General features: G+C 41.2%; 1 protein-coding gene across 1 annotated transcript in view; it reads left to right on the top strand.

Annotated features, from left to right (window-relative positions):
• The window catches only part of ATP6V1C1 (ATPase H+ transporting V1 subunit C1), a 43,180-nt gene extending 18,362 nt beyond the window's left edge, over positions 1 to 24,818 (top strand). Inside the window, exons 4-13 of the mRNA XM_012925629.2 lie at positions 2,300 to 2,385; positions 4,127 to 4,221; positions 8,839 to 8,930; positions 9,985 to 10,083; positions 12,593 to 12,661; positions 15,234 to 15,326; positions 15,422 to 15,515; positions 20,530 to 20,627; positions 21,450 to 21,576; positions 23,901 to 24,818. Coding sequence (XP_012781083.1) covers positions 2,300 to 2,385; positions 4,127 to 4,221; positions 8,839 to 8,930; positions 9,985 to 10,083; positions 12,593 to 12,661; positions 15,234 to 15,326; positions 15,422 to 15,515; positions 20,530 to 20,627; positions 21,450 to 21,576; positions 23,901 to 23,996 — 949 coding nt within the window. The 3' untranslated portion in view covers positions 23,997 to 24,818. The remainder of the gene's footprint in view (positions 1 to 2,299; positions 2,386 to 4,126; positions 4,222 to 8,838; positions 8,931 to 9,984; positions 10,084 to 12,592; positions 12,662 to 15,233; positions 15,327 to 15,421; positions 15,516 to 20,529; positions 20,628 to 21,449; positions 21,577 to 23,900) is intronic.
• Positions 24,819 to 25,621: the final 803 nt, after the last annotated feature.

The following is a 25,621-nucleotide window of genomic DNA, read 5'->3' as shown; positions in this document are numbered from 1 at the left end:
CAATTTTTTTTTGCACCAGAATTAGCTTACCTCTTAATTTGGTGTTTCTGTGAACTTGAATAGGCTACATCAGGGTTGCAGGGAGAAGCATCTTCTCCTAAGAACAACACGTCCTGGGGAAGGAAACAGACGTGTAGATGCACAGGTAGTCCTCCTGGAGACAGGAATGCCACCTCGGGGCCGTTCTACAGCGTTATTCAGGAAACACTGAGAAGCATATGAGGCGAGACACTTGCCCACTGGATTGGAAGAATAGGGTGAAAGAAAAAGTAACATTCCTTATAGGATTAGCATTCTGTAGATTCATACGGAAAAAATAATTATGAATTATAAAAACAGCAAAAATAATTAGGGATGATAAACTCAACTAACTGATGGAAAGAATGTGGTTTCTTGATAGTAGATTTTGAACTAAGAGAGGCATCTGAGGAAATTTGTTTGAGTTGCCTTGCCTGAGCTGATGGTCTTCCTGAGGTCCTGTCTGCCCTCCTTCCAGTTTCAAGTGGTGACAACCAGAGAGAGACTGAGATGGGTGCTGCTTTCTTGCTGCTTTTTGGGCTGTCTTGAAATCATCAGTGGGGTGGCCTACTACAACTTTAAAATTACTCACTTTTTTGAAGGAATGTGAAAAATATTTAGGGCAAATGCTAGTAGGCTGGTCAGTAGGACTGCAGGTTCCCAGTGCAATTCCTCAGCTCTATTGCATGCTGTCCTGTCCCGTCATCTTCAACCTTCCTAAGAAATACTGAAAAACCATCTGGTTACTAGGATTGATAGGTGGTCACTTAATATTTTAAATGTTCCAGCTTTTGAAGTCTCCAAAGTTTGGTATGTGGAGTTACTATTGTTTGTATCTTCTCAGTAATTATTGGAAGAGAAGTGGCTATGTGTATTTTATATAGATATTCTTGTAGAGATGTATGGGGAAACCAGCCAAGAATGTGTACAAACCCCATGTTACACATTGAAGACTTTGGATACATCGTTGTTTCTGAAATAGTTCATTTCCTCAGGTTTGAGATTACTCAGCAGTAGGATTGTCATTCAAATATAGCCGATCTGTCTCCTTTTCTCCCCACGTTTTTAAAATGTTTCAGGAGTTTCTTAATTTGTCTTCTGGTTTTGCTTCCCAGCTGTTGAGCATAGCAGTCAGAATATTTGTTCTCGCAGGCCTATCTCTACCATATCCTATCCCTGTCTGGAATCTGACATCAGTTCTCCTGCTTCTCAGCATGCTACTCTGGTTAGTCCTGGCTCACCATTCTCTGAATGTCCATTGCTTTCCACTTTGGTTTATCTTGATCTAGACTGTGCTTGGTGAAAGATACATGCACATATAATCAAAGCCATTCCAGCCCTTCATTGCTGCTAATGGATCCTGGCTCTTGTTCCTTATTGATCCTGGTAGCTAAAAGTGCTGCCTTTCTCCTTTCTGCTTCTCTGTGACCTGGTAGTCACAGTTGGCCCTCACTCATGCTGCTTCATATTTAGTCAGTTGTGTATTTTTGTCTCTCCAGTTAGATTTGAAGCAATGTAAAAGTGGTACGTTGTCTGTGTAACCTTGACTCCTAGCCAAGGCCTTGTGGTGACACGGAATGGGCTGAAGAACCCTGGGCTTTGAAGTGAAGACCCCACGTTTCTGTTTACAGCGGAACTGGTGACTGTGGACAAGGCACTTATCTCTGTGCGTCCGTGTCTTCAATTACAAAATGAAGGGTTTGACGAGGTCTTACCTAGGTGCCTTGGTGGTTTTGGTACTTGTGGTTTCTTTTATAGCAATTCCTTACAGAGAGCTGATGTTTGACCAATAGTTTATGAATAAATAGTATAGGAGCTCATCCTCCTTGGTGACTTTTGTTTACATTCTGTTTCCTGGCGGATCCCTTTTGTCCTGTGGGAGAACACGGTGACTGGCGTGTAGTCGGAATGTCATTCCTGGCTTCCTTCTTTGTCCGTGGCCCTTGCAATCAGTTCCATCGTCCACTTTCTTCTCAATGTGTGATATATGGCTGTTTATAGACTGTTTCTCACTACTTTTCTCCTCTGTTTTTGTCACACTGACAAGCACACTGCACGTAGTGTGCTTGAAACCCTACAGTAATTTAGTTGACTTACGCATGAAGCAAAATCTTGATTCACTTTATCCTTAAATCGTTAAAAAGTAGAATCCATTTGTTCTGTATTGTATGAATAACTTAATGGTAACCTATGCAGTCAACTCTGTATAGGTAGTGATTGTGTAACCTGGGATCTGAGTCTTTTGGCTGAAAATGGTTGTGTTTTCCTTTTCCCTCCCCAGAGTCGTGAAGAAGGTGGCTCAATACATGGCTGACGTATTGGAGGACAGTAAAGATAAAGTTCAGGAGAATCTGTTGGCCAATGGAGGTAAGCTTATATTTTCATAATTGATAATGAACTTTAATGAAGTAACTTTACTACACAAACTGAAAAAGAATGTGAAAACAACCTATAAGTAAGGTTATTAAATACAACAGAAAGTTAATGAAATGCAATTATTATTACTGAAGTTGCTGCTAATTGCCAGTTATATCCTGTCCCCAGAGCACAATCTTTAAAATTTTTCTTCAAAGATGTATTTTTTTGAAAGGCACACATACATACAAACACACACACACAGATCTTTATCACTGATTCACTTCCTAAATGGCCACAATAGATTTGGCTAGGCCAAGCTGAACTGGAGCTGAAACTGGAACTCCATTTGGGTCTCCCCAGGGCTACAGGGTCCAAATACGTTGGCCATCTTCTGCTATTTTCCCTCGTGCATTAGCATTGGAAGTGGAGGAGTCAAGACTTGAACCATTGCTCCTGTGGAATGCCATGGTCACAGGTGGCCTGTACCACTGTGCCACTTCCCAAAATACAGTCATGTGTAAGATAGCAGTATTCACAGAAATTTACTTTAACTCTTTCTGGCCTCTGTTTACCAACTCACATTTACAAGTAAGTTTCCCAGTTATGTATCCCACCACTGTTCCTGTTCTATAATTGTTGTCCTCTTTACACGTTTCTGTATTTAGTGACATCCAACTACTAAAATCTTAGAGTAGAAATGATTGATTTTAAATTTTTTTTGGTATTTTCCCCTCCACTCAAATTTGAATATGAATTTTCTTAGTGCCTATAAAGCAGTCTATTGACTTTGCTTCTGTGACTAGAAACTAATACTTAGGTAGAGTTTGCTTTGTGTAGTAATGGCTTTATAATGTTGACCTCATTGTTGTCATTTGCACTTGGATTTTTGGTTTTCTTATGAAATGCCACTTTAGGATTTGCTTCATTCTAAATTAGGGCATCCATGTTTAGTGATTATAATGGGAAGTAACCATTTTGTTTTACTGCATGCTATATTATGGACCATGATAAAGTTTCTGTATCTTAAATCCAGTGTTCTTCTAGTCTTGTTTCTTCTAGCAAATAGTAGATGCTTATTAGTCAGTTAAAAATGTAGTAATTTGTTCTTGCTTTTTACTGATATGGGGAGTCTGAACTAATTGTTCACTCTCGCTGTTCATTTGTGTTTTGGAATAGGATGGAAGGTGGATATGCTATTTTTGTGATGTTTTTATTGGCATGCCAGAGATTTCATGATCTGGTATGGCCAGTGAGCAATGGTAGATGTCAGTGAATGGCAGTCAGGGAGGGCATTGCATCTAAAATTGCTTTTGGAAATTTCATTGATATTGTGGATGCATTGGAATATTGCCAGAAGAAACTGAAGAGAGAAAAGTAATTTGTAATGACTTACTTTTGTCAGTTAGCATTACTGTATTTTGTTCTGATCTGAATCCCACCGGACTTGAGGGATAAAGTGGTTTTGATCACTAAACTTAGTGTTAAGCATCTGTTTGGCTGTCCCCCATTTTTTATTCCATCCATTTGAAAGGGAAAGGGTCTGTACTTTGAAGATTACTAGAGTGTACATTTGTGGACACAGTAATCACATGGGGAGTAGGTGTTGTGCAATAGGTTAACTGCTTCTTGGAATATATTATATTCCAATATATAAATTATATATAAAATATATTTTAATGCTAAAATGTGTGGAAAAAACATAAATATTCTGATGCTTCTCTTTAGTGATTAATTTATTTCCTCATTTCAGTTGACTTGGTTACCTATATAACGAGGTTCCAATGGGATATGGCCAAATATCCAATCAAGCAGTCCCTGAAAAATATTTCTGAAATAATTGCCAAGGTAAGATGAAAAATTGAGATGGGACACATTACTTTATAGTGGCTTTGCCTATTTTGTAATTTAGCTGTGAGATAGTTTGTAGGTTTTTGACAAGGGAAAAATTATATGTCACAGATATAAATAGCAGTTATTCTTACTACAACTTTAGATGTTAAAACATATGTTTAGATGTTAAAAGATGTTTTAAAGTTTGGCACTTTTATCTGTAATTTATCTTAGTGCAGTTTACTTGTTAGCATGGTTAACCTAAATACTACTTCAGTGATGTTTAAATGGTAAAGGAACTTTAAAATTCTGTAATATTTGGGGAATATGAAAGGGGAAATCCCTGAGGTTAAGGAACTGTGTCATGAAAAGTAAAGAATTAAAAATTCTGTAATATCTGTGCAAAATTTCCAGGGTAACTGAGATCATGTAGCATGGGAGGTTGGAATCTATTAAAAGTGTGTGAGTCATTCGGATAGATAATCATGGTCATTTGTATCTGTTTATGTACAGTACTTGCTCAGGCACTCAACTTGTATAGTTCTCTGATTGCTTCTGTTAGTGTTGAGCCAATGCCCTGAAAAATCCTCACTTGCATGTACCACATGGTTTCATGTAGTATTTAGGGAATAAATGACCCTGCAACTGAGCCCAGAACGCTGTAAGTGCTGCACTCCTTTTTCACTGAGAAGTGCACAAGCCTGAAAGAGAATAGAAAGGCCTCAGCAGAAACTGCAAAGAGGTGGTCGGACAAGGCCCTGCAGGCAGACCTTCTTTGGTTGTTCTTTGCTTCAGTGTGTATTGCAGACATTGTGTTTTGTACAGATCAGAGGTTTCTGGCAACCCTGTGTCAAGCCTTTTATCCAACACTGTGTGCTCGCTTTGTGTCTCTGCGTCTCACAGCATCTCACACTCTTCCATTGTTACGTCTGTTTTGGTGATTAGAGATCTTTGATGTTAGCATTGTATTTCAGGGGTGCCACCAATCTTGCCCATTTTAGAAGGCTATTGATTTAATTTTCATAAATGTTGTATGTATTCTAACTCTTCCACCTGCTGGCTGTTCCTGCCTCACTCCACTTCCTCAGGCCATCCTATTCTCTGAGACACAAGAGTACTGAAACTAGGCCAGTTGGTAACCCTGTAGTGATGGCAGGTGTGTGGCACAGTGAGTTAAGCTGCCTCTTGGGAGACCTGCATCCCATATCAGAGTGCTGATTTGAGTCCTGGCTACCACACTTCAGATCCAGATTCCTGCTAATGCACCTAAGAAGGCAGCAGGTGATGGCCCGAGTACTTGGGTCCCTGCATGCACACAGGATGGAATTCAGGGCTCCTTGTTTCAGCCTGGCACAACACTGGCTGTTGCAGGTATTGGGATGTGAGCCAGTACCAGTGGATGGAATATTTCTCTCTCCCTGTCTTTTTCTCTCTCTCATTCTGCCTTACAAATAAATGAATAAATCTTAAAAAAAAAAAAAAAGCCAACATAACCCTATAATGAATGCCACCTAAGTATTCAAGCTCGTGTGTTGCTGTAAGTCACAAGCTAAAAGTGATGAAGCCTAGTGAGGAAGACTTGTCAAAGGTGAGATAGGCCCAAAGCCAGGCTATTTAGGCCAGTTTGAAAAGTTGTGAATGCAAAGGAAAAGTTATTGAGGGAAATTAAAAATCCGGCTCCAATAAATATGCAGATGATAGAAAAAAATAGCCTTTTTGCTTGTATGGGCAAAGTTTAGTGGCCTGGACAAAAGATCAGACAAACTACAGCATTCCCTTAAGCGAAAGCCTAATCCAGAGTGAAGCCCTGGCTCTCTTCGTTCTATGAGGGCGGAAGCAGGTGAGGAAGCTGCAGAGGAAATGTTTGCAGTGAGCAGAAATTAGCTCATAAGATTTAAGGAAGAAGCTGTTTCAAATGTTATAAAAGTGCAGGGTGAAGCAGCAAGTGGTGATAGTGAAGCCATAGCAAGTTATCCAGAAGGTCTAGCTACCGTCTTTGATGAGAGCTGGTTTTGGAAGATGCCCTCTAGGACTTTCATACTCCACCTGCATCCCATAAATGAAACAGCAAAGCTTGAATGACAGCACGTCTGTTTCTAGCATGGCTTAAGTCCACTCTTAAGACTTGCTTCTCAGAAAAATAAAGATTCCTTTCAAAACATTACTGCTCACTAAATGTACTTGTTTATCCAAGAATTGTAACAAGGATATGCCTCAAGATTGATGTTCTTTTTTCATGCTTACTGACAAAAAAATCCTTTCTGTATTTCATGGGTCAAAAAGTAATTTTGACCTTCAAGTGTTATTTCTTAAGAAACACATTTCATAATCAATAGATGCCACAGATCTTGATTGTTCTGAGAGATCCGAGCAAAGTAAGCTGAATACTTTTCTTCAGAATGGTGAGAAGAGTCACCAATCTGTGATTCATGAAAGGAAATCAGATGGTGAGCATTTATGAATTTGAAAGATGTTCCTTCTGACCTGCATGCATGGCTGAGTGGTGTGAGACGTCAGTAGAGGAAATGGCTACCGCCGTGACAGGCATAGCAAAAGAACTAATGCTGGAAATGTGGTCTGAAGAGCTGACTGCATCGCTGCAGTCTCAGGACCAAGGCTTTGGTGGGTGGGCAGTCACTTTCCAGGGATGAGCCGAGAAAATGGCTTCTGGAGATGAAGCTGGGATCAGTGCGGAAAGGGCAACAGAGGAGTTCAACTGTGTTCCCTAAATCCAGTTGAGAGCAGTTACAGGGTTTGGGAGGACTGACTCCAATTTGAAGAAGTTCCACTGTGCATGAAATGCTACCAAGCAGCACTGTGTGCTGCAGAGATAGGTCATGGGAGGAAGAGGCAGTGCACATGGCAGTCAGAAAAGTCACCCCAGCCTGCAGCAAATGCTGCCCTGGTCAGCATGCAGCCATAGCCTGTAGGCAAGACTCTCTACTAGCCAAAAGACAGTGGCTTGTTGAAGGCTTAGCAGTATTTTCAAGCAATACGGTATTTTTAAACTAAGGTAGATGCTTTTTAAGACATACACTGCTTTCCATTTATTAGACTACAGTATGGTGTCAACCATACTGTACTTTGGGAAACCAAAAAAATTCATGTGACTTATCCATTTGTGACACTGACTTTATTGTGGTGGTCTAGAACCAGCCTTGTTATTTCTCCAAGGTATGCCTGGATAAAATGAAACATTCACAGTGGTCTCCCTGGCACATGCAAAAAAGTATGTTTTAAATTATTAAACAGAATTGTATTGGTTCTAGTTACTTTAGTTGTATGATGTGCTATAAATATACTTAACTGCAAATGAATAGATTATCAGAGATTTTAGCTAAATCTATAAAGAAAATGAGTAGTTTGCTAATAAAGTGGTGCTTTCATTGTGACTCAGCCTTATTCTGTTCCTTATTAAGCATTTAGTCTCCTGCTTCCTGACACTAGTGTTGGATAAGGAACTTAGAGAGTTCATGTGGCTTATCCTGCCGTGGCACAGCTAGTAATGATGGAGCCATGTTGAAACCAGTTCTTCAAATAAATTCCACTGCAATTTTAATTTGATTGAAATACATATAGTATAGTAATAGGAGTTTGTAACAAACTAATGGGGCTGGCACTATGGCACAGTGAGGGAAGTAGTGCCTGTGGCACTGGCATCCCATGTGAGCTCTGATTTGAGTGCCTGCTCCCCACTTCCCATCTGGCTCCCTGCTAATGTCCCTGGGAAAGTGGCAGAAGATGGCCCAAGTCCTTGGATCTCTGACACTGTGTGGGAGACCTGGAAGAAACTCCTGGCTCCTGACTTTGGCCTGGCCCAGCCCTGGCCATTGTGGCTGTTTGCAGGGAGCAATCCGTCAGATGGAAGTTCTTTCTCTCTCTCTCCTTCTCTCGCTGTAACTTTTTCAAATAAATACATAAATCCTTTAAATGTTTTATGTGATTTAGTTCCTTTTAGAAATAAATCCTTCAGCCTTGTAAATTAGGTCTTTAAATTAGTAATTTTTAAACCCAGTGGCGCATATTCAGTTTACATGATTTGAGAAGTGATTTAGGGGCCTGTGTTATGATGCAGCGGGTTTAAGCTGCTGCCTGCAATGCCTGCATCCCGTATCAGGGCACCAGTTCAGAGTTCTAGCTGCTCTGCTTCCAATCCAGCCTTTCGCTAATGCCCTTGGGAAAGCAGTGGAGAATCCTGTGAGTGCTTGGGCCCCTGCCACCCATGTAGGAAACCCAGAAGAAGTTCCTGGCTCCTGGTTCTTGGGTTTGGTCCAGCCCAAACATGGGCCAGATCTGGTATAACTGTGCCAACAGATGAAAGACCTCTTTCTCTGTCTCTCCTTATCTGTCACTCTGCCTTTCAAATAAATAAAAATAAATTTTTAAAAATATAATATACTAATAAGTAAAATATGTGGACTAAAACTTTCTTAGTAGAGGAGATTGATATGCAGATCATATTTTAATGAAGTACTTTTTATGTCCACTAAAATGGTGCTTGAAAAATCATAGACTATTATTGTACAAGAAACTTAGTGGTGTTTTCTGTAAAAGTTGGAGTGCAGCTATTTTAATTGCATTACTAGAGGGAACTCAGGGCAGTTTTGCTCATGTTCTTTTTCTATTTGGAAGGGAGTGACTCAGATTGACAATGACCTGAAATCTCGAGCATCAGCGTACAATAACCTGAAAGGGAATCTTCAGAATTTGGAGCGAAAGAATGCGTAAGCAAACCATAGCTATCTGAATATTGAAGTCTAGGGAAGCCCATTAGCATGCACTGAATGAGATTTTGTTGCATTTTAGTAAGTGCTGGTTTATGCTGTTTTTTAATAATCAAGAGAGTACTTGCTTCATAGAGACAAGTTCATTAGTATATATTTGGAGAATTCAGATTCATCTAAGCAAATGTGACTTAATTATGCTTGCTTCATAAGTCATGCTTGTGTACTGGCTTCTGAATTATCCCTTTATATACTTTATATTTCAGTGAAAATTTGTCTAAAATAATTGTTTTAAATCAAGTCATAGTTTAATTGCTTAGGAATTACCTGCTGCTTAAAATAACTCTTTGAAAGAACTCTTTTATGATGCAGTGATTATTCTCTCAGTTATCTGTTTTCTGAGTTTGTATTTTTCACATGCTATATTTTTGTCCAAATAGGGCACCCTTATTTTGATTGTTCTCCTTATAGTCTAACTGCTACACATATAGCTTTAAAAGCATGGAACTGCTCACATTATGTAATCAAATTTCAGAGGCAAAATTGGTTGGACATTGGCAGTGATATAAACAGGGCAAGATACTTTCATTTTGGGACGATTAGTACTGGAAGTGCAAATGAAAACTGGTTTTAGACTTGGTTCTTGGGTCAACTAACCGAAATTGCCTGGTATCAAATGATAACTCAAGAGAAGAGGGGAAACCAAAGAGGGTACTTGGGTGACATCTTGCAGTTAGCGTGAAGTAGGCTGTAATTGTTATCTGTCACCTAGCACTTTCCCAGTTGGTATATATGTAATCAAGAGAAGAAGTGAGTAGTAGTGATTCAAGCAAACTGAAGGGTAGACATTAGAAGCAGGTTTTGATTCATGTGGACATTTCTTTGGTTGCAGGGGTGGAATGTAAATGTCGACTTCTTTTAAAGTCAAGTCTTAACCAAGACTGTTCCCTCTCGGGCCTGTGTATGTAGTGCATGCAAGTATGAGTAAGTGCTGCTTCTGTGTGTGTTGCAGAAACATATTGTAAGCCTAATGATGTTGTTTTCTTATCCTCAGAGGAAGTTTGCTAACTAGAAGTCTAGCAGAAATTGTGAAGAAAGATGACTTTGTTCTTGATTCAGAATATCTCGTCACATTACTGGTCGTGGTTCCCAAGTATGTCTATTGCAACAAGTTTTACTTGCTAAAATACAAGAAAAATGTAGTGATATCTAATACTAAAATTCAAAGATTTTCACAAACCCCAAGTGTGGAAGGAATATAACCATGTCATTTATTCTGTCAAAACATTTACTCATATGGAACATTCAGTAAAACTCAGTTCTTTACCTGATAATGAGACATGAATTATAAGTTGAGTTTCTAAATCAAATTTAGCAGCTTGGTAGAGTTGGCTTAATAAAAAAGTAAATAATGTTAGATCATTAGGCTTTTTAAAATACAGATTTACATTTTTTTAAAATAGGGAGGTCTTTGGATTTGCATTTTTGGAAAATCTTTATGACAGGTAAAGATATGCTAAACTTTAAGAAGCAAATAATGGATTAGATCGGGGTTAACTTTTTTTTCTGAAAATGGTCACCTTGCATTTTGCGGCTTTAAGAGCTGTTTAAGCTCTGTCACAACTCTCAATTCTTGTATGTCAACTGAAGCAGGCACAGATAATAAGAAACATGTTTTAAAACACCTTCATTTACAAAAACAGGCTGTGGGCGCAGATTGCTGACCTGTGGGTTAGCTCTTTTAAATTTCCTTTAAAATTTAATTTTGAAGTTTGACTATAGTTAATTGTGATGAGAGAATATATGTATGCAGATTAGTGGAAAAATGGAATTACACGAAAAGTTTATATTGATACAAAAGAAAATTGGAAATTCATACATAGTTTTTCATTATGAACACTTCCTGTGATCTTTTTGAAAGCCCCTCATATGGATGGATTTCAAAATTTTCATACCAAATTAAACCTTATCCTTTAATTACATTTTCTGTGAACTTTCTTTCAAAAGATACATTTATTTTTATTTGAAAGGCAGATAAGGTAGATTTACAGAGAGGAGACACAGAGAGAGGTATCTTCCGTTTGTGGCTTCATGCCCCAGATGGCTGAAATGGCTAGAGCTGAGCCAATCCGAAGCCAGGATCCAGGAGCTTAATTCTGGGTCCTATACATCAGTATGGGGGCCCAGGAACTTGAGCCATCCTCTGCTGCTTTCCCAGTCCATAAGCAGGGAGCAGCCAGGATATGAACTGGCTCCCATTTGGGATGCTGACACTGCAAATAGAAATTAGCTGTCTATACCACTACACTGGCCCCTGTACAAACTTTTGTAATACTCTTGTACTAAAATTTTTTTCCACATAGAAGATTTTTTTTCATTGAGCATTTATTTAAGAATTGAGTTTAAAACCAGAAAGTTTTTTTTCTATACTGTGTAATTGAAACAAAATACCCAAAACATCTCACCTAGTTAATTTTTCTTTATCATGGTCTACAGACAATTAGTTCCTTTTTTCCTTTGTTGTTTATTCAAAAGAGCGAGTAAGAGCACCTCCATCTACTGATGCATTCTCCAAATGCCCTCAACAGCTGAGGCAGCCAGGAACTCCATGTGAAACTCTTGCCTGGGCAGCAGGACCCCACCTATTGTCACTGCTGTCTTCCAGTCTATCAACAAGAAGCTGGTTTCAGCAACTGGAGTTGAGGATAAAATCCAGACTCACTGAAGTGAGAGGCATCTCAACTGATAGTTTAGCCAGTAGACCAAGTGCCTGCAGCTGTTATTCTTTCAAACATAGGGCAGGCAGTTGGTCTGGTGATTAAGGTGCTATTTGAATGCTGCCTCTCATATTGGAGTGCCCAGGTTCTGTACCTGGCTGCACTCCAGAGTCCAACTTCTTGCTACCACAGACTTTGGTAACTAATGGTTGAAGCAGTTGGGTTGCTGACAGCCAGATGGGAGGCCCATATTGAGCTCTTGGCTCTGCTTGTCCAGTCCCAGCTATTGCAGGAATTTGAAGAGTGAACTAGCAGATGGGATAGGGAGATGTATACACTCTGCCTCTCAGATAAGTAAAAGACACAGACAGACTGGCTAGAAATATAGGAGTAAAGTCCTTTAAAGTGAAATGGACAAATCTCAGAAACAAATCTCCTCTCACCCCTCAGAGTTGTTAGCCTCTAGAGAAGGTTGTTACACAATGTTCTGTGGCAACAATTTACTGTTACTTCATTTAGTCATATCTTGCTGAAATTTGTGCTTTCTGTAAATACAGTTTTAGTCAACTCTTCATAATGGGCACTGAACAGAAATGATAGTAATTTCAGTGGTACTTTCTTAAAAAAAAAAAAAGATGCTATTATATACCAGACACATAGTTTGAAAATAATTTAGAGTCTCTGCTGTACTTTACTTCCTTTCTGAACTTCTAGGATGCGTCTCTTTAGCAATAGTTACAGGAAATACCAAACTGGTGATGTGTATTTCTGCTGCACTCATTAGATTTGAAACTCATTCTTAGTGGGTTAGTTGCATTTAAATTATATGGACTTGGGGGTACTTAAGGTACCCAATGTCCTTACATACATATTTTTTCTCTTCTTGGTTATGACAGGACTAAGACATGTTTTTCTTTTCCAATGCTTACCATACTCTTTCTGCAGGTTAAACCACAACGATTGGATTAAGCAGTATGAAACACTAGCCGAAATGGTAGTTCCAAGGTCTAGCAAGTAAGTAGTGATCTTTGTAAAGTCATTTATTTCCTAGAATTCCATAGTTTGGATGTTGGATTAGGAACTGTAATTGCTGTCTTTCCTTTGTGATCAATTTGCAGTTTTAAAACCATTACTTTCACCTTTAAAGTGAGTTTTATGAAATCTAGTCATCATTTTAGATCTGGAAAGAACTTGGCCCAGTGTGTTTGGCCCATTTATGTTTTTAGACGTACAAGTGGAGATTGGCAAGGTGAGAGAGTTTGCCCAGAATCACACATCGCACAGTGGCAGGATTAGAACTAGAACCTGCATCTCTGATGTGGTGCTTTCTCTTCTGCATTGTGACTCCTTGTTTAACTATGTGAAGGGAGCAGGCCAGAATGACTCCTGGTATACCCAGGTGATCTCCAGTGGATGATGTCACTTGGAGCAGATTTTGCATAGCCTATATGTTCCTTAATGAACAAAATCACTTTTTATTAAAAACTTCTTTCATGGATTTAACATACATTTGTCTAATTTTATAACTGTGAAACAGTTGGGGCAGGTTAAGATAAGGAAGTGAGAATGCATAATTGCCTAACTATGGCAAAGTTAGGGCTGGACTCTAATCTTCTAACTCCAGGTTCTGTACACTTTTAGTACTGTTCTATGTCGTTTTGAACATGATTTCATGTCTTGTATGCTGCCGTAACCACATGAGGCATTCTTTGCAAAAATATCAAATACAGCTTACTTGTCCTGCTCGGGATGGTCCTGTATTGTATATGCATCAGGACAAGGCAGCCTTGTGGGAGAAAGGCACAGGAGAGAGGAGAGAGGTAGGATTAGTAAAGCCAGGCCCCTGAAGTGATTTCTGGCTAAGTTTCATTTGTCATGTAAGAGGCAGCTTAGAATAATGGAAGGAATCCTGGTCCCAGGGATCCTGTTGCTAGGTCTGCCACCAATCTGCAGTGTGACCTGGGTTAACTCTGATTGCCTTTGTGAAATGAGTGTATCAACTTCCCCCGCATGTGTTTCCAAGTTTAACGTTAGGCTTGGTGGAGTAAATAACAAACCAGGTCATATTATTAGAGTTTCATAAATATTCATCGTTAAGAATTAAAGTACAAATCTGTCCATCATGAAATTGTTTTTCCCATTTGGGGGTACCTTCCTTTGAGATCAGCTCCAAACATGGTAAACTGCAGACTGTGGGTGCATCCTGAAAGATCACACCTTCTTACCTGTAGAACACTGGAGGTTTGATTTTGTGTTTGACAGGGGGACCACCACATAGTATCCCCCAAAGGTGGGCAGAGCCCATACCAGATGGCCAGGCTGGTTCAGTTGGGCCAGATGTACTGTGATAGAAGGACTTAGAAGTATCACTGTGGAGACTTTAATCTGTGGAAACTCACACCAGTAGCTTAAGGGGAAAACACCAGGCAGGAAATTTAATACAAAGCAGTGTTTATCTTCTGAATGACTTGTGTGTTCATACTGATTTCCTCGGTTCCTAGCCCTACCTCACTCTATGAAAACATCTGTACATTTGAAGTCAAAATCCAACCTGTTTAAAATGAGTCAAAGAAAACAGTAGCAACCCAGCTAGCACCAGAAAGCGATAAGTAGTTTATGTAGGACAACTAGACTTTGCTGAGTTAACCTGGAATGACCCATTGTTAAGGGAAGGCCCCTACCCTCATCCCTCAGTGTTATTCCTTTACCCCAGGATCACCTGTCTGTATCTAGAGGCTAGTTTAGATAGTTCATGGAAAATGCAGTTAACAGATAAGTTTGTTTTGGTGCAGTTTTGAAACCCATGCATAGTTTCACCATAAGATGTGGTTTCCAGGAGCTTTTTGGAAGATCTCTTGCTTGCATGGATTTCAGTTTTGTTTGTATCAAAATCAACTTCGAACTACATTTTCTGTGAACTCTGAAGTACTCTCATGTATGCACACAGAACTGTGGGTTATTTTTGAAATCCAAATTAAGGCCACGGTATACATGAGCTTTATAGTTTCGCTCTTTCCAAGCCATTGGCCCTGCAAGTGGTGCTGTCCCTGAAGCTGTGTCTGAATAGATGTCCCCACCTCCCTGGGCTCTGCCTAAGCCTGTGGATCCCGAGATGCACAGCGATGCGGATGTCATTCAGAGGCTGGTTAGAGGCAGCCTGTTTGTCAGTGTGCAATGACAAACAAGGTGGTGCCAGTACAGGGAAGCCAGGCTTCTGTGGGGCCTGCGGGACTGGAGTGAGAAGTCCAAAATTAGTTAGACTTGGGGAAAAAAACAATGCTTAGCAAGGTGACACCGGAAACAGATAAGCCTGAAACTGATATAATTCTTAGAGTTGGATTCTTGTCTTTGAGTTAATGTTAGTTTTGTGGCTTAGTAAGAAGGACATGTAATAAGAGGTGTTAAGCCATCAGAGTCAGAAAGCATCATGACAAGCCCTCAGGGTCCTCAGGAGTTGAGGCAGTAGAGATGAACAGCACTGAACTGGTTGGAACAGGGCTGTCACCCCACTGGCCCCTCTCCCTCCCACGTCAGTGTGAAAGCCGTCAGTACAAAGCTGGCAGTGACTGGTTCTTTTTCTCCACAGCGTTCTCTCAGAGGACCAGGACAGCTACCTCTGTAATGTCACCCTGTTTCGGAAGGCAGTTGACGACTTCAGACACAAAGCCAGGGAAAACAAGTAAGGCTACTGTTGGTGTTATTATTGTTTAATTTGTTAGGTCAGCTGTTTACAGTATGAATAATATTGTGGGGTTTTTTCCCCCCAAAATTTAGATTCATTGTTCGTGACTTTCAGTATAATGAAGAGGAGATGAAGGCAGATAAAGAAGAAATGAACCGGCTTTCTACTGACAAGAAAAAGCAATTTGTAAGATATATATATATATTCAAGATGTATTTTCTTATTCTGAAAGGGTTAAAGAGAGGGAGAGACAGAAAGACCTCCTATCTCCTGGTTCACTCCCCGATGGCCACAATGGCTGGGGTTGGTTCAGGACAAATCCAGGAGCCAGAAGCTTAATCCAGGGCTCTGCTGTGGGTGCAGGGACTTGGGCCATCTTCCACTGTTTTGCCAGGCCATTAGCAGTGAGCTGGACAGGGAGTGAACCAGCCAAGACCCGAACCAGTGTCGAAGCTGGTTGCTCTGCCTGCTATGTCACAATGCCAACTATGTATGTGTTCTTAGTATTCAAACTTACCAGTGTTTAGCAGAAGAAAAAGTAACATTTCTTTGCTTTGATTTTTGCCTTGATTTAAAAGAAAACTTTTCTGAACTTCTTTTTTTAAGACATCTCATTTTTTTCTTTTGAATGATCACAATGAATTTTTCTAATCAGGCTTAGATCTATAAACAGTTATCTTAGCATATACACCTAAAAATTTGTTAACTCTGCCCCAGGCCATACCAGAAATTAATTTTAAATAGCATGTTTTAGTTATTGTCCTTTTTTTTCTTATTTATTTATTTATTTTTTTAAATGATCTTACTTAGTTGATTAGGGTACAAAAGGTCAAGGGCTACAGTGGGTAATACCATTGTTTCCACACTAATATCATTTTTTCCCCTGTATCTGGGGTCAGGGGAGAAACAAAGGGAAAAGCCCCACCCAGCCTCCCACCCATCCCAGGTCCTCAATATGAGGCACGCTCTGAGGGTCCTGCTCAAGTAGTTTTGATAGTTCAACATTTCTGAATTGCTGCCAGTCTCGCCGTTCCAATCGTGATGAAACCTATTCAGAATCCACTGGCTGACATAGTCTCTTCATGGTTGGGGTTCTGAGATCAGCAGTTCAGTTGGAGGGATCTCCAAAGAAAGTTCATCTGAGATGATCCCAAACCTGATTCTTGTGTGAATTTGCCAGTACAGGGTCTGGCACAGTCTGTCACCGCAATCAGCTTGTGACATGCTGCTCATTGCAATTGCTGGGTCAGTTCTGTTTCCAGCCCTGTCATCCATTTGAACCAATGGGTGTTGTAGTCCAGCTCGATCCTACCCACTTCATACTCGGTCTTCATACAAACCAGTGGGAGCTACAGCCTAGTAGGGGTGACTCCCCATAATCCCCACCAGGCCTGCCCCCTACCGTGGTTCCCATGCATGCCAGCATGTACCGCAGGCTTGTTCAGTCTGTCCCACATCCCATTTAGCTCTGGTAAGATCAATGGTCCTAGTTCAACCCAACCAACCTACTGTCCAGCCCACATACCTACTGGCAGGTGCCTTTCTGTCTAGCACCCACTCTTAATTTTTGCCTGTACCAGTCGAAACAGTCAGCCCAATCTGGCCCTTCCCCACTCTAGCTCACATGAAGCCCTCAAGTTGATGCTGTGGCATAGTATCCCTGCCTCATGCAGACCAGTTGTTGTAAGAGCCTAGATCGGAATGACATGTGCTGCATCCTGATTTTTATTCTTTTTTTGTGAGTTGAAGTTTGCTTGGCCCTGCCTGGTAGCTTTGGTGTGGACTGGTGTGTGGCAGTCAGTGATGCTCTATGCTAACAGCCCATCTCAGGATTCCTAATTTGGCTGGTGAATCAGTCTGGCTCAAATAGATCTTATGGACACTCCCTTCCAAACCTTCAGGTCTCAGTCCCCATGCTTGCCCAAAAGTTACATGACACTGCTACTGGGAATCACCCAGAATTCATCTCTCACCTACACTCAAGCTGGCCTTATTCATGGGTGTCCCTAAGCATCAATTTCGTATCCTAAAAACCCCAGAGCTTGCTGCTGGGCAGCCAACAGGCAGAGCCTGGCACCATTCGGTGCACTGGCAGCCCAAAGCCAAGGACTCGTTCACTGCCTTTTGGAAGTGTTTTTGGCCTGAATCCCCAGCATTGGGTCTGGCCTGGCAGGGGCACCCCCCACAGCCGCCACACTGTGGGGAGCTGCAAGCCTCCCCCAACCCCAAGGCCCAGCCCCAGTTATTGTCCTTGTAATGAAGCACAATGTACTGTCAAGAAAAAATTTTCATCATTTTGAAGTTTTCAGTGTCTCCGTGTCTTGTTGAAACAGTTGCTGGTTAAACCATTGAAGAATAGTGTGTTTGGGCACAGCAGGGAATGGGGCAGGAACTGAAAGTGACAGGCAGTATCACACGTTCCTGCTGTGTCAAGTGTGGTTATTGGGAAGACCAGAAATGCACGAGGAGAGGGGAGCACAATGCATGATGATGCATCTCCCCTGTCAAGGCCAGTCCCAGTGACAGTCATTTTTGAGCATTTATACCCATCTCCTCCTGACTAGGAAGATTGACCGAGTACTATCCAACATAAGCTGTTGGGAACATCCAGACCCTTTGCAGAGTAGGTTATTTTGACTATGTATTCTCACTTTGTTTGTTGTCCTTTTAGCTTAAATTAGTGGATTGTGTTTCCCAGTGAACCGTTTAAATATTACCCATAGCAATGCTAACTGAACTGCTAATGTATGTCTCTGAAGTTTGGAGAGAGGAGGTATTTGAAATCTGTTTCTTCACAAAGGTATTAAATCACACTAAATGTTTTAATTTTAGATTTAGAAATCAAGATTGATCCCCTTATTTTAAAGGAAAGAAAGTTGAAAGCTATATATACTGTTTTTTTCTGTATTTTTAATATTTTTTGCTAAGATGGTGAGATAAATGGAGTTCTATTCTATTTTTTTATTTTAATTTTTGAAATTTATCGTACAATCCTGTATAGTCTGGGATTCCGCTTTGCCCCATTTTCCACTCCCCATTGATGTTTCCCATAATGTCACAACTCTTCATAAGGAGTTAACAATTCTATCAGTTTGCTATTTAAGTGTGCCCCAACATTGATGGTACAGACAATGTCAGACAGTCCATCATCCCATTGTCTAGATATGTCTGACACTTTCGTTGGGAGTCCATCTTTTGTTTGGAAGCAGAGATGCATATTGCATTGTGTCTTCATTTCTGGATATGGTAGTCTTCATTACTCTACCACTATATGTTCCAATTTGCATGATGGATTCCATATATTAGAGAAAATACATGATATTTCTCTTTTTGTGATTGACTTATTTCACTGATCATGATGGTCTCTAGTTGGGACCATCTAGTTGCAAATTGTATAATTTCATTCTTTTTAATGGCTGAATAATACTCCATGGAGTAGATGTACCACAGTTTCTTTAACCACTCCTCTGGATGGGCATCTGGGTTGTTTCTATGTCTTTGCTATTGTAGATTGTGCCACTATAAATATAGGATCCCTTTCTCACATGTAGTTTTAATTTCTTTTGGGCATATTCCTAGGAATGGGATGGCTGGGTCAATGCAGTTCTATTTTAAATGAATTGTTCTAGAATATTGTGTGGTTAGATTTTTTGGAGGGGCTTTGTTTTGTTTATTTGCTTTTAAAGATTTATTTATTTTTGGGCCTGGCAGCGTGGCCTAGCAGCTAAAGTCCTCGCCTTCAATGCCCCAGGATCCCATGTGGGCGCCGGTTCTAATCCCGGCAGCTCCACTTCCCATCCAGCTCCCTGCTTGTGGCCTGGGAAAGCAGTTGAGGACGGCCCAATGCATTGGGACCCTGCACCCGCGTGGGAGACCTGGAAGAGGTTCCAGGTTCCTGGCTTCGGACTGGCGTGCATCGGCCCGTTGCGGCTCGCTTGGGGAGTGAATCATCGGACGGAAGATCTTCCTCTCTGTCTCTCCTACTCTCTGTATATCTGACTTTGTAATAAAAATAAATCTTTTAAAAAAAAAAGATTTATTTATTTTGAGAGGCAGAGTTAGAAAGACAGAAAGATCTTGCATCCAGTGGTTCACTCCCCAAATGGCTACAACATCCAGGGCTGTGCCAGTTTGAAACTAGGAGCTTGGAGCTCCTTCTGGGTATCCTACATGGGCTGAGGGGGACCCAAACACTTGGGCCAGCTTCTGCTGCTTTCCCAAGCACATTAGCAGGCTGTTGAACCTGTGCCTGTTTGGGATGCCAGCATCACAAGTGGTAGCTTTAACTGCTGTGGCACAGTACTGGGCCATTTCAATTCATCTTAGTGTGTATTGAGGTTACTGAGTAGTGGATAACCCTTTATTATTATTATTAATTTATTTATATTTGAAAGGCAGAGTCAAGGAGAGAGAGACACCTTCCATCTATCAATTCATTCCTCAAATGGCCACAACAGCTGGGACTGGGCTGGTCCTAAATCAGGAACCAGGACCTTCTGGGTGTCCCATGTGGGTAAAGGGGCCCAAGTACTTTGGCCCATCCTCTGCTGCCTTCATAGATCAAAAGCAGAAAGCTGAGTTGGAAGGGAATGAACCAGGATTCAAGCTGATGCCCATATGGGATGCCAGCACTGTAAGTGGAGGATTAATGTGCCACACCACAGTGCAGGCCCCAGTGGATAACTCTTTAATCCAATTTAGGGGCCCAGCGCGATAGCACTGTGGTTAAAGTCCTTTTCTTGAACACGCTGGGATCTCATTTGGGCGCCAATTCTAATCCCGGCAGCCCTGCTTCCCATCCAGCTCCCTCCCTATCTGTGGCCTGGGAAAGCAGTGGAGGACAACCCAAATCTTTGGGACCCTGCACCTGCGTGGGAGACCCGGAAGAAGCTCCTGGCTCCTGGCTTTGGATTGGCTCAGCTCCAGCCGTTGCAGCTGCTTGGGGAGTGAATCATCAGACAGAAGATCCTCTCTGTCTCTCCTCCCCTCTGTATATCTGACTTTGCAATAAAAATAAATAAATCTTAAAAAAAAATCCAATTTAGGAAGTTTCCACGATAATGCAAATAATACTGGTAATATTTTTAAAGTGAATTCAGTGACTTAGTTTTAGATTCCTCATAGTGACTCTTAGAATATTTGGTTTACCTAATTGTCATTTTCAAGACCAAATTTGAGTTACTTCTTTGTCTTCTTGCAGGGACCACTTGTGCGGTGGCTGAAAGTGAATTTCAGTGAAGCATTTATTGCGTGGATTCATGTGAAAGCACTAAGGGTTTTTGTCGAGTCTGTTTTGAGGTAAAGAAAGTTAATGGAGCAGCTTAGAATCGCAGCATTATTAGATCTCTGCACCCTGGACCCTTTGGCTGGCAGCACAGGCTGCCAACAGGAGACTGACTTGACAAAGCCGAAGGGCCAGTCTGAAGGAGAGAGCATTAAGGCCATGGCTTGGGACATGCGTCTCAATCTTGTCATTTGATGCCAGCCTAGAAAGATCCAGGCCGCTGTAGTCACTTGCTCTCTTCTAATGTAGTTAAGTAAGTTGCAGGTAGGGTGCACAGTGTTGGCCAGTGTTTGTTCAAAAGGAAGATATTTCGTTGGTGTTGGTGGTATAGTGATGAGCATAGCTGCCTTCTAAAAGGAAGATATTTCAATATAGTTTACTCATGTACACAGTGTATGGTTGATTTACTGAAATCATTTCATAGTAGCCTGAAAAATTCCAGGACTGCAAAAATCTGTCATCTTGGGATCCTCTGTACATTCTGCTCATCCCAGGAAAAGGTCTGAAAAAGCTCTCTTCAAATTTTCAGAGTGCATGTGGGGTGATCTCACAGTGTTTATTATCATAAAAGTATGATAAATATTATTCCCTGGAGGTAGTCATATAGAATATTTAAAGTAATTCCTAGTACTTGGTTCAACTGAAAGACAAATTTTGCAGTGGGCAGTGAGGACCAGAGGAGGTTCATTTCTCTGTGTGTGTTGGTCAGTGTTTCTGTACACACAGTGGTAGGGCTTGTAAAGGGAACATTAAAATGAGACACTCTTCATTAACTATGATTAAAGAGCAGCAGGGGAATATTAGTGTTGCCTACTGTGTGTCTGCTTCCTTGTAAGGTATGGCTTGCCAGTGAACTTCCAGGCAATGCTCCTGCAGCCCAATAAGAAGACAATGAAAAAACTACGAGAAGTCCTGCACGAGCTGTATAAACATCTGGACAGTAGTGCAGCAGCGATCATTGATGTGAGTACCAATTAGCTCACCGGGCAGTGTGGACATTGGAGTGTGATATATATTATATATATCATACTGCTTAGCCATTTTTTAAATGATTATTTTAAGGTTCTTATGTAACTGTTAGGAAAGTGAAGCAAAGAATTAATATTGTCTGCCCATGGGCACTAGTTGCTTACAAAAATTAAAAGTTGCAAAGCAAGCACCCAATTTAAATTCTCTTTAGTGACATTAATGGAATCAGTGGATGGGCATTTTAAAGGGAATTCTCGTTTCTCTAAAGTGGTATGACATGCAAAGTAAAATATGGTGTGAGCAGAATATGTGTGGTTTTTATTGCTGCTGTAGATTATTTCAAATGTCTTGCTGATTTTATTCCTTTCCAACATGATAATATCACATGTGACTGTCAGAACCATAAACAGACAGTTCTTGACAAAAGAACATGCAGGAAATGACTTTGCTACATTTTCATGAGTTTGCAGTCTATATAATGAGGTACAATTTTATTATACATATTTTCCTACCAAATTATTATAATACGTATGTGAGGGTATTGCAGCAAGTTCATGAAAATGGAATTTAAAGCTATGTTTATTTTGGCACAAAAGAATTTTGAAATTCATGGCTAAGAGTAAGGATCTTCAGAAACTTCATGGGAAATGCGTATTATGGAAAAATCATGCATGGTGGGGCCAGTGTTGTGGTAGAGTGGGTAAAGCTGCCACCTGTGTGGCACCAGTTCATGACCCAGCTCCCTGCTGATGCACCTGGGGAAAGCAGTGGAAGATGGCCCAAGTGTTTGGTTTCCTATCCGCTACATTGTTCATCCTTAGCTATTGTGGCCACCTGGGGAGTGAACCAGCAGATGGAAGATTTTTTTTTTTCTCTTTCTGTCTCTCCTCTCTATCTCTGCTAACTCTTTTCTTTCATTTAAATGAATTTTTAAAATATTTATACTTTAAGAAATCATGCATGGTGGGCTGGGTACCATGGTGTAATAGACTAAGCCTCATCTAGCTCCCTGCTTATAGCCTAGTAAACCAGCAAAAGATGGCTCAAGTACTTAGGGCACTGTGCCCTTGAGGGAGACTGGAAAGAAGCTCTTAGCTTCAGGCCTTAAGATCGGTTCAGAATTGACTGTTCTGGCCATTCAGGAACTGAACCAGTGGGTTGAAAGACCTCTCTCTTTCTGTTTGTAACTCTGCTTTGCAAATGAAAGGCTAAAAGAAAAAAAATTTTTTGTAAATATTTATTTGTGTTTGAAAGGCAGATTTATAAAGAGGAGGACAGAAAGATCTTCCATTCACTGGTTCACTCTCTAAATAGTGAGTGAACCAGCTCCATAACCAGAGCTGGGCTGATCCAAAACCAGCAGCCAGGAGCTTCTTCTGGGTCTCCCATGCAGGTGCAGGGTCCCATCCTCTGTTGATTTGCCAGGCCACAAGCAGGAAACTAGATGGGAAGTGGAATAGCTGGGACTAGAACTGGCACCAATACGAGATTCTCATACTTGACAGGTGGAGGATCAGCCACCCTTGTGCCTTGTGCCACCCTTCTCCCCCCAAATCTCTTAGTTTAAAATCCATGTATGGATTTCAGAATTTTTTTTTGTACCAAAATCATTTCAAAATCGTTTAATTCTGTTTTTCTTTTTTAAAGCCTGTTCTGAGGGGGGAAAATTAAATATTTATCTATTTGAAAGACAAGAGGATGGGCAGGAGAGGAAAGAGAGAGAGAAAAGATCCTCTAATTTACTCTCCAAATGCCCCAAACAGAGTGGGAACTAGGCCGAAGCCAGGAACCAGGAACTCCACCCAGGTCTCCCACGTGGGTGGGACTTAAGTACTTGGACCATCACCTGCTGGCTCCCAGATGCATGAACAGGAATCTGGGTCGCAAGCAGAGAAGCTGAGGTTCTTACACAGGATGCAGGCGTGCCAAGTGGTAGACTACCTTCTGTTCCACACACCAATGCCTCCACTAACATTTTAAGTATCCTCAGAAAGTGTCATCCTTAGAAGCACACTTGGTTTACTTTCATGAAGCATTTTGTAAGCTTCATATCCATTTCCACTCAGTACCCAGACCCGACATCTGAAAAGTAACTTTCCACAGGAGACTTGAAGATTAGTGTGATTACGGTAGGAATCTGGCCACCCTGCTCTGTCCGTGCGTCCTGGGTGAGGGAACCTCTCAGGTTGCAACATGGAAATAACCTTGCCCCATTCAGATCCCATCAGTGTGAGACCATAAGTTAGCCCAGAGTAGACACGTGATAAACCAAGTCCTCCAAGTGGGGAACTGAAGTACTTCTCTGATATTTTTCGTAGGCTCCAATGGATATTCCAGGCTTAAACCTGAGTCAACAAGAATACTACCCCTATGTGTACTACAAGATTGATTGCAACCTGCTGGAATTCAAGTAAAGCCGAGCTCCGGCCCAGCCACCCTGTCCTCGTGCCGGTGTGTGCCCACAGAGCCAGGCTGTGACCATAGTGCTTGAATCCTGCCAGCCCTGCTCGCCTCAGCCCCTGCCTAGGTGAACTCTCCTCTAGTGGTCCACATCTCAAGAGTTTCTTTTCAAAGAAAAAAAATATATATATATATATTGTTTTCTTTTTATGGATCAGGTTTGTAAATGTGTACTAAAAAAAATCAGAGTTTATTTATAAGTGGAGGAGTTTATTTAAAAAGGTCACTGATATCATGGTATGCATTAATTCCATTTGTTCCTATTGTGCACAGAAGCCTTGTTTACAAGGGAATGGTGAACATTTGTACCATTTTGTTCACAGTGTTTAGTAGACATAACCATTTAATAGTTATTCAATCGTGATGTGAAGAAATGTGACCATATTCAGGTATGTGTTTTCTGAATGTTTCCAATTCCAATCTGTCAGCACTGTTGACACCCACAGGAAAGAATAAAATTACCTGTGCAAAGGTGCATTGTGTGTGTAACTTCAGAAGATCCCAAGTCAGCCTCAGAACTTCATCAGTGACGTCACAGCTCCCTTGCTTTGCTGCTTCCAGGGTTGCTGCCCGCCGAAGTGTGTCTGACTGGCATGTGATCTGTGTGTGCCAAATTTGGGTCACATCACAAATTTGAAGATTATTTTTCAACATATGATGGGTATTTACATTTGAACACTGGACTTCTTAGAAGTAGGACTAATTTTGAATAAAGCCTAGTAAAGCTATGTAGTGTTAGCCATCTGTTTTGTCAGCGTTTATTGTTTTCTTTTATTGTCCTCACAGCCTTGGCTGTGACATGTCATACGTGACATGACCTGACAGTGTAGAGGCATTGATAGCTTTTAACCTTTGCTGTGAAAGACTTCATGTCCTGAAAGAGCTTGGAAGAATGAAGTTTATGTATTACTTTAAGGACATTTATGAATGAGTTTGTGGCCTCCAACATGCTTTTTATGTTGAAAATTTGTATTGTTATGTCTGAAGTAATTGTTAGCCGTAAACAAATACAAGGTAGGACAGGTGGGGGCCCTCCCTGCAGCCTGCCCCCCAGAGGAGGTTTCCCTGTTCTGTCTTCCCCTCTCTAACACACACTACATGGATGAAGAGTCTGTTTTTAATAAAGCAAGGTTCATACCGCATACGTTCCGTCACTTGCTTATCTGCTGAGGGGTGAGTGTCTGCTGCTCTGATGTGCCACGCCGTGGTCTACCAGCTGTCAGGGTGGCCTGGTTATTGGCAGGTTTCGCCCTGAAGCCCTGCTCGGCAGAGCCCCATTTCTGTTGTTGGGATTTCTGCAAGGGAGGTGCAGAAGTGGACTTGTTCTGTTAGACTTGCACCACGCCCTGCCAAGTTACCTGCCAGAACTGTGCGTGTCAGATAGACTTGCTTACAGCGTGGCTTTATTCTGGGTATTCCTTTGGATAAGAGGATGCTGTGAAAATTGTTCATTTTGATGTCTTAACATTCTGGGCTTCTTATCTTCCTTTGCAAATGTTCTCTCGCTCCGAGTCTTGGTGTCTGCCACATGGAGTCAGTCTCTGCCACTGGGGTGTCACCTGCATGCCCATGCAGTGAC

The sequence above is a fragment of the Ochotona princeps genome, chromosome 9 (genome assembly GCF_030435755.1).
Source record: "Ochotona princeps isolate mOchPri1 chromosome 9, mOchPri1.hap1, whole genome shotgun sequence".
Taxonomy (NCBI): Eukaryota; Metazoa; Chordata; class Mammalia; order Lagomorpha; family Ochotonidae; genus Ochotona; species Ochotona princeps.
This window is presented reverse-complemented; position numbering and strand designations above follow the sequence as displayed.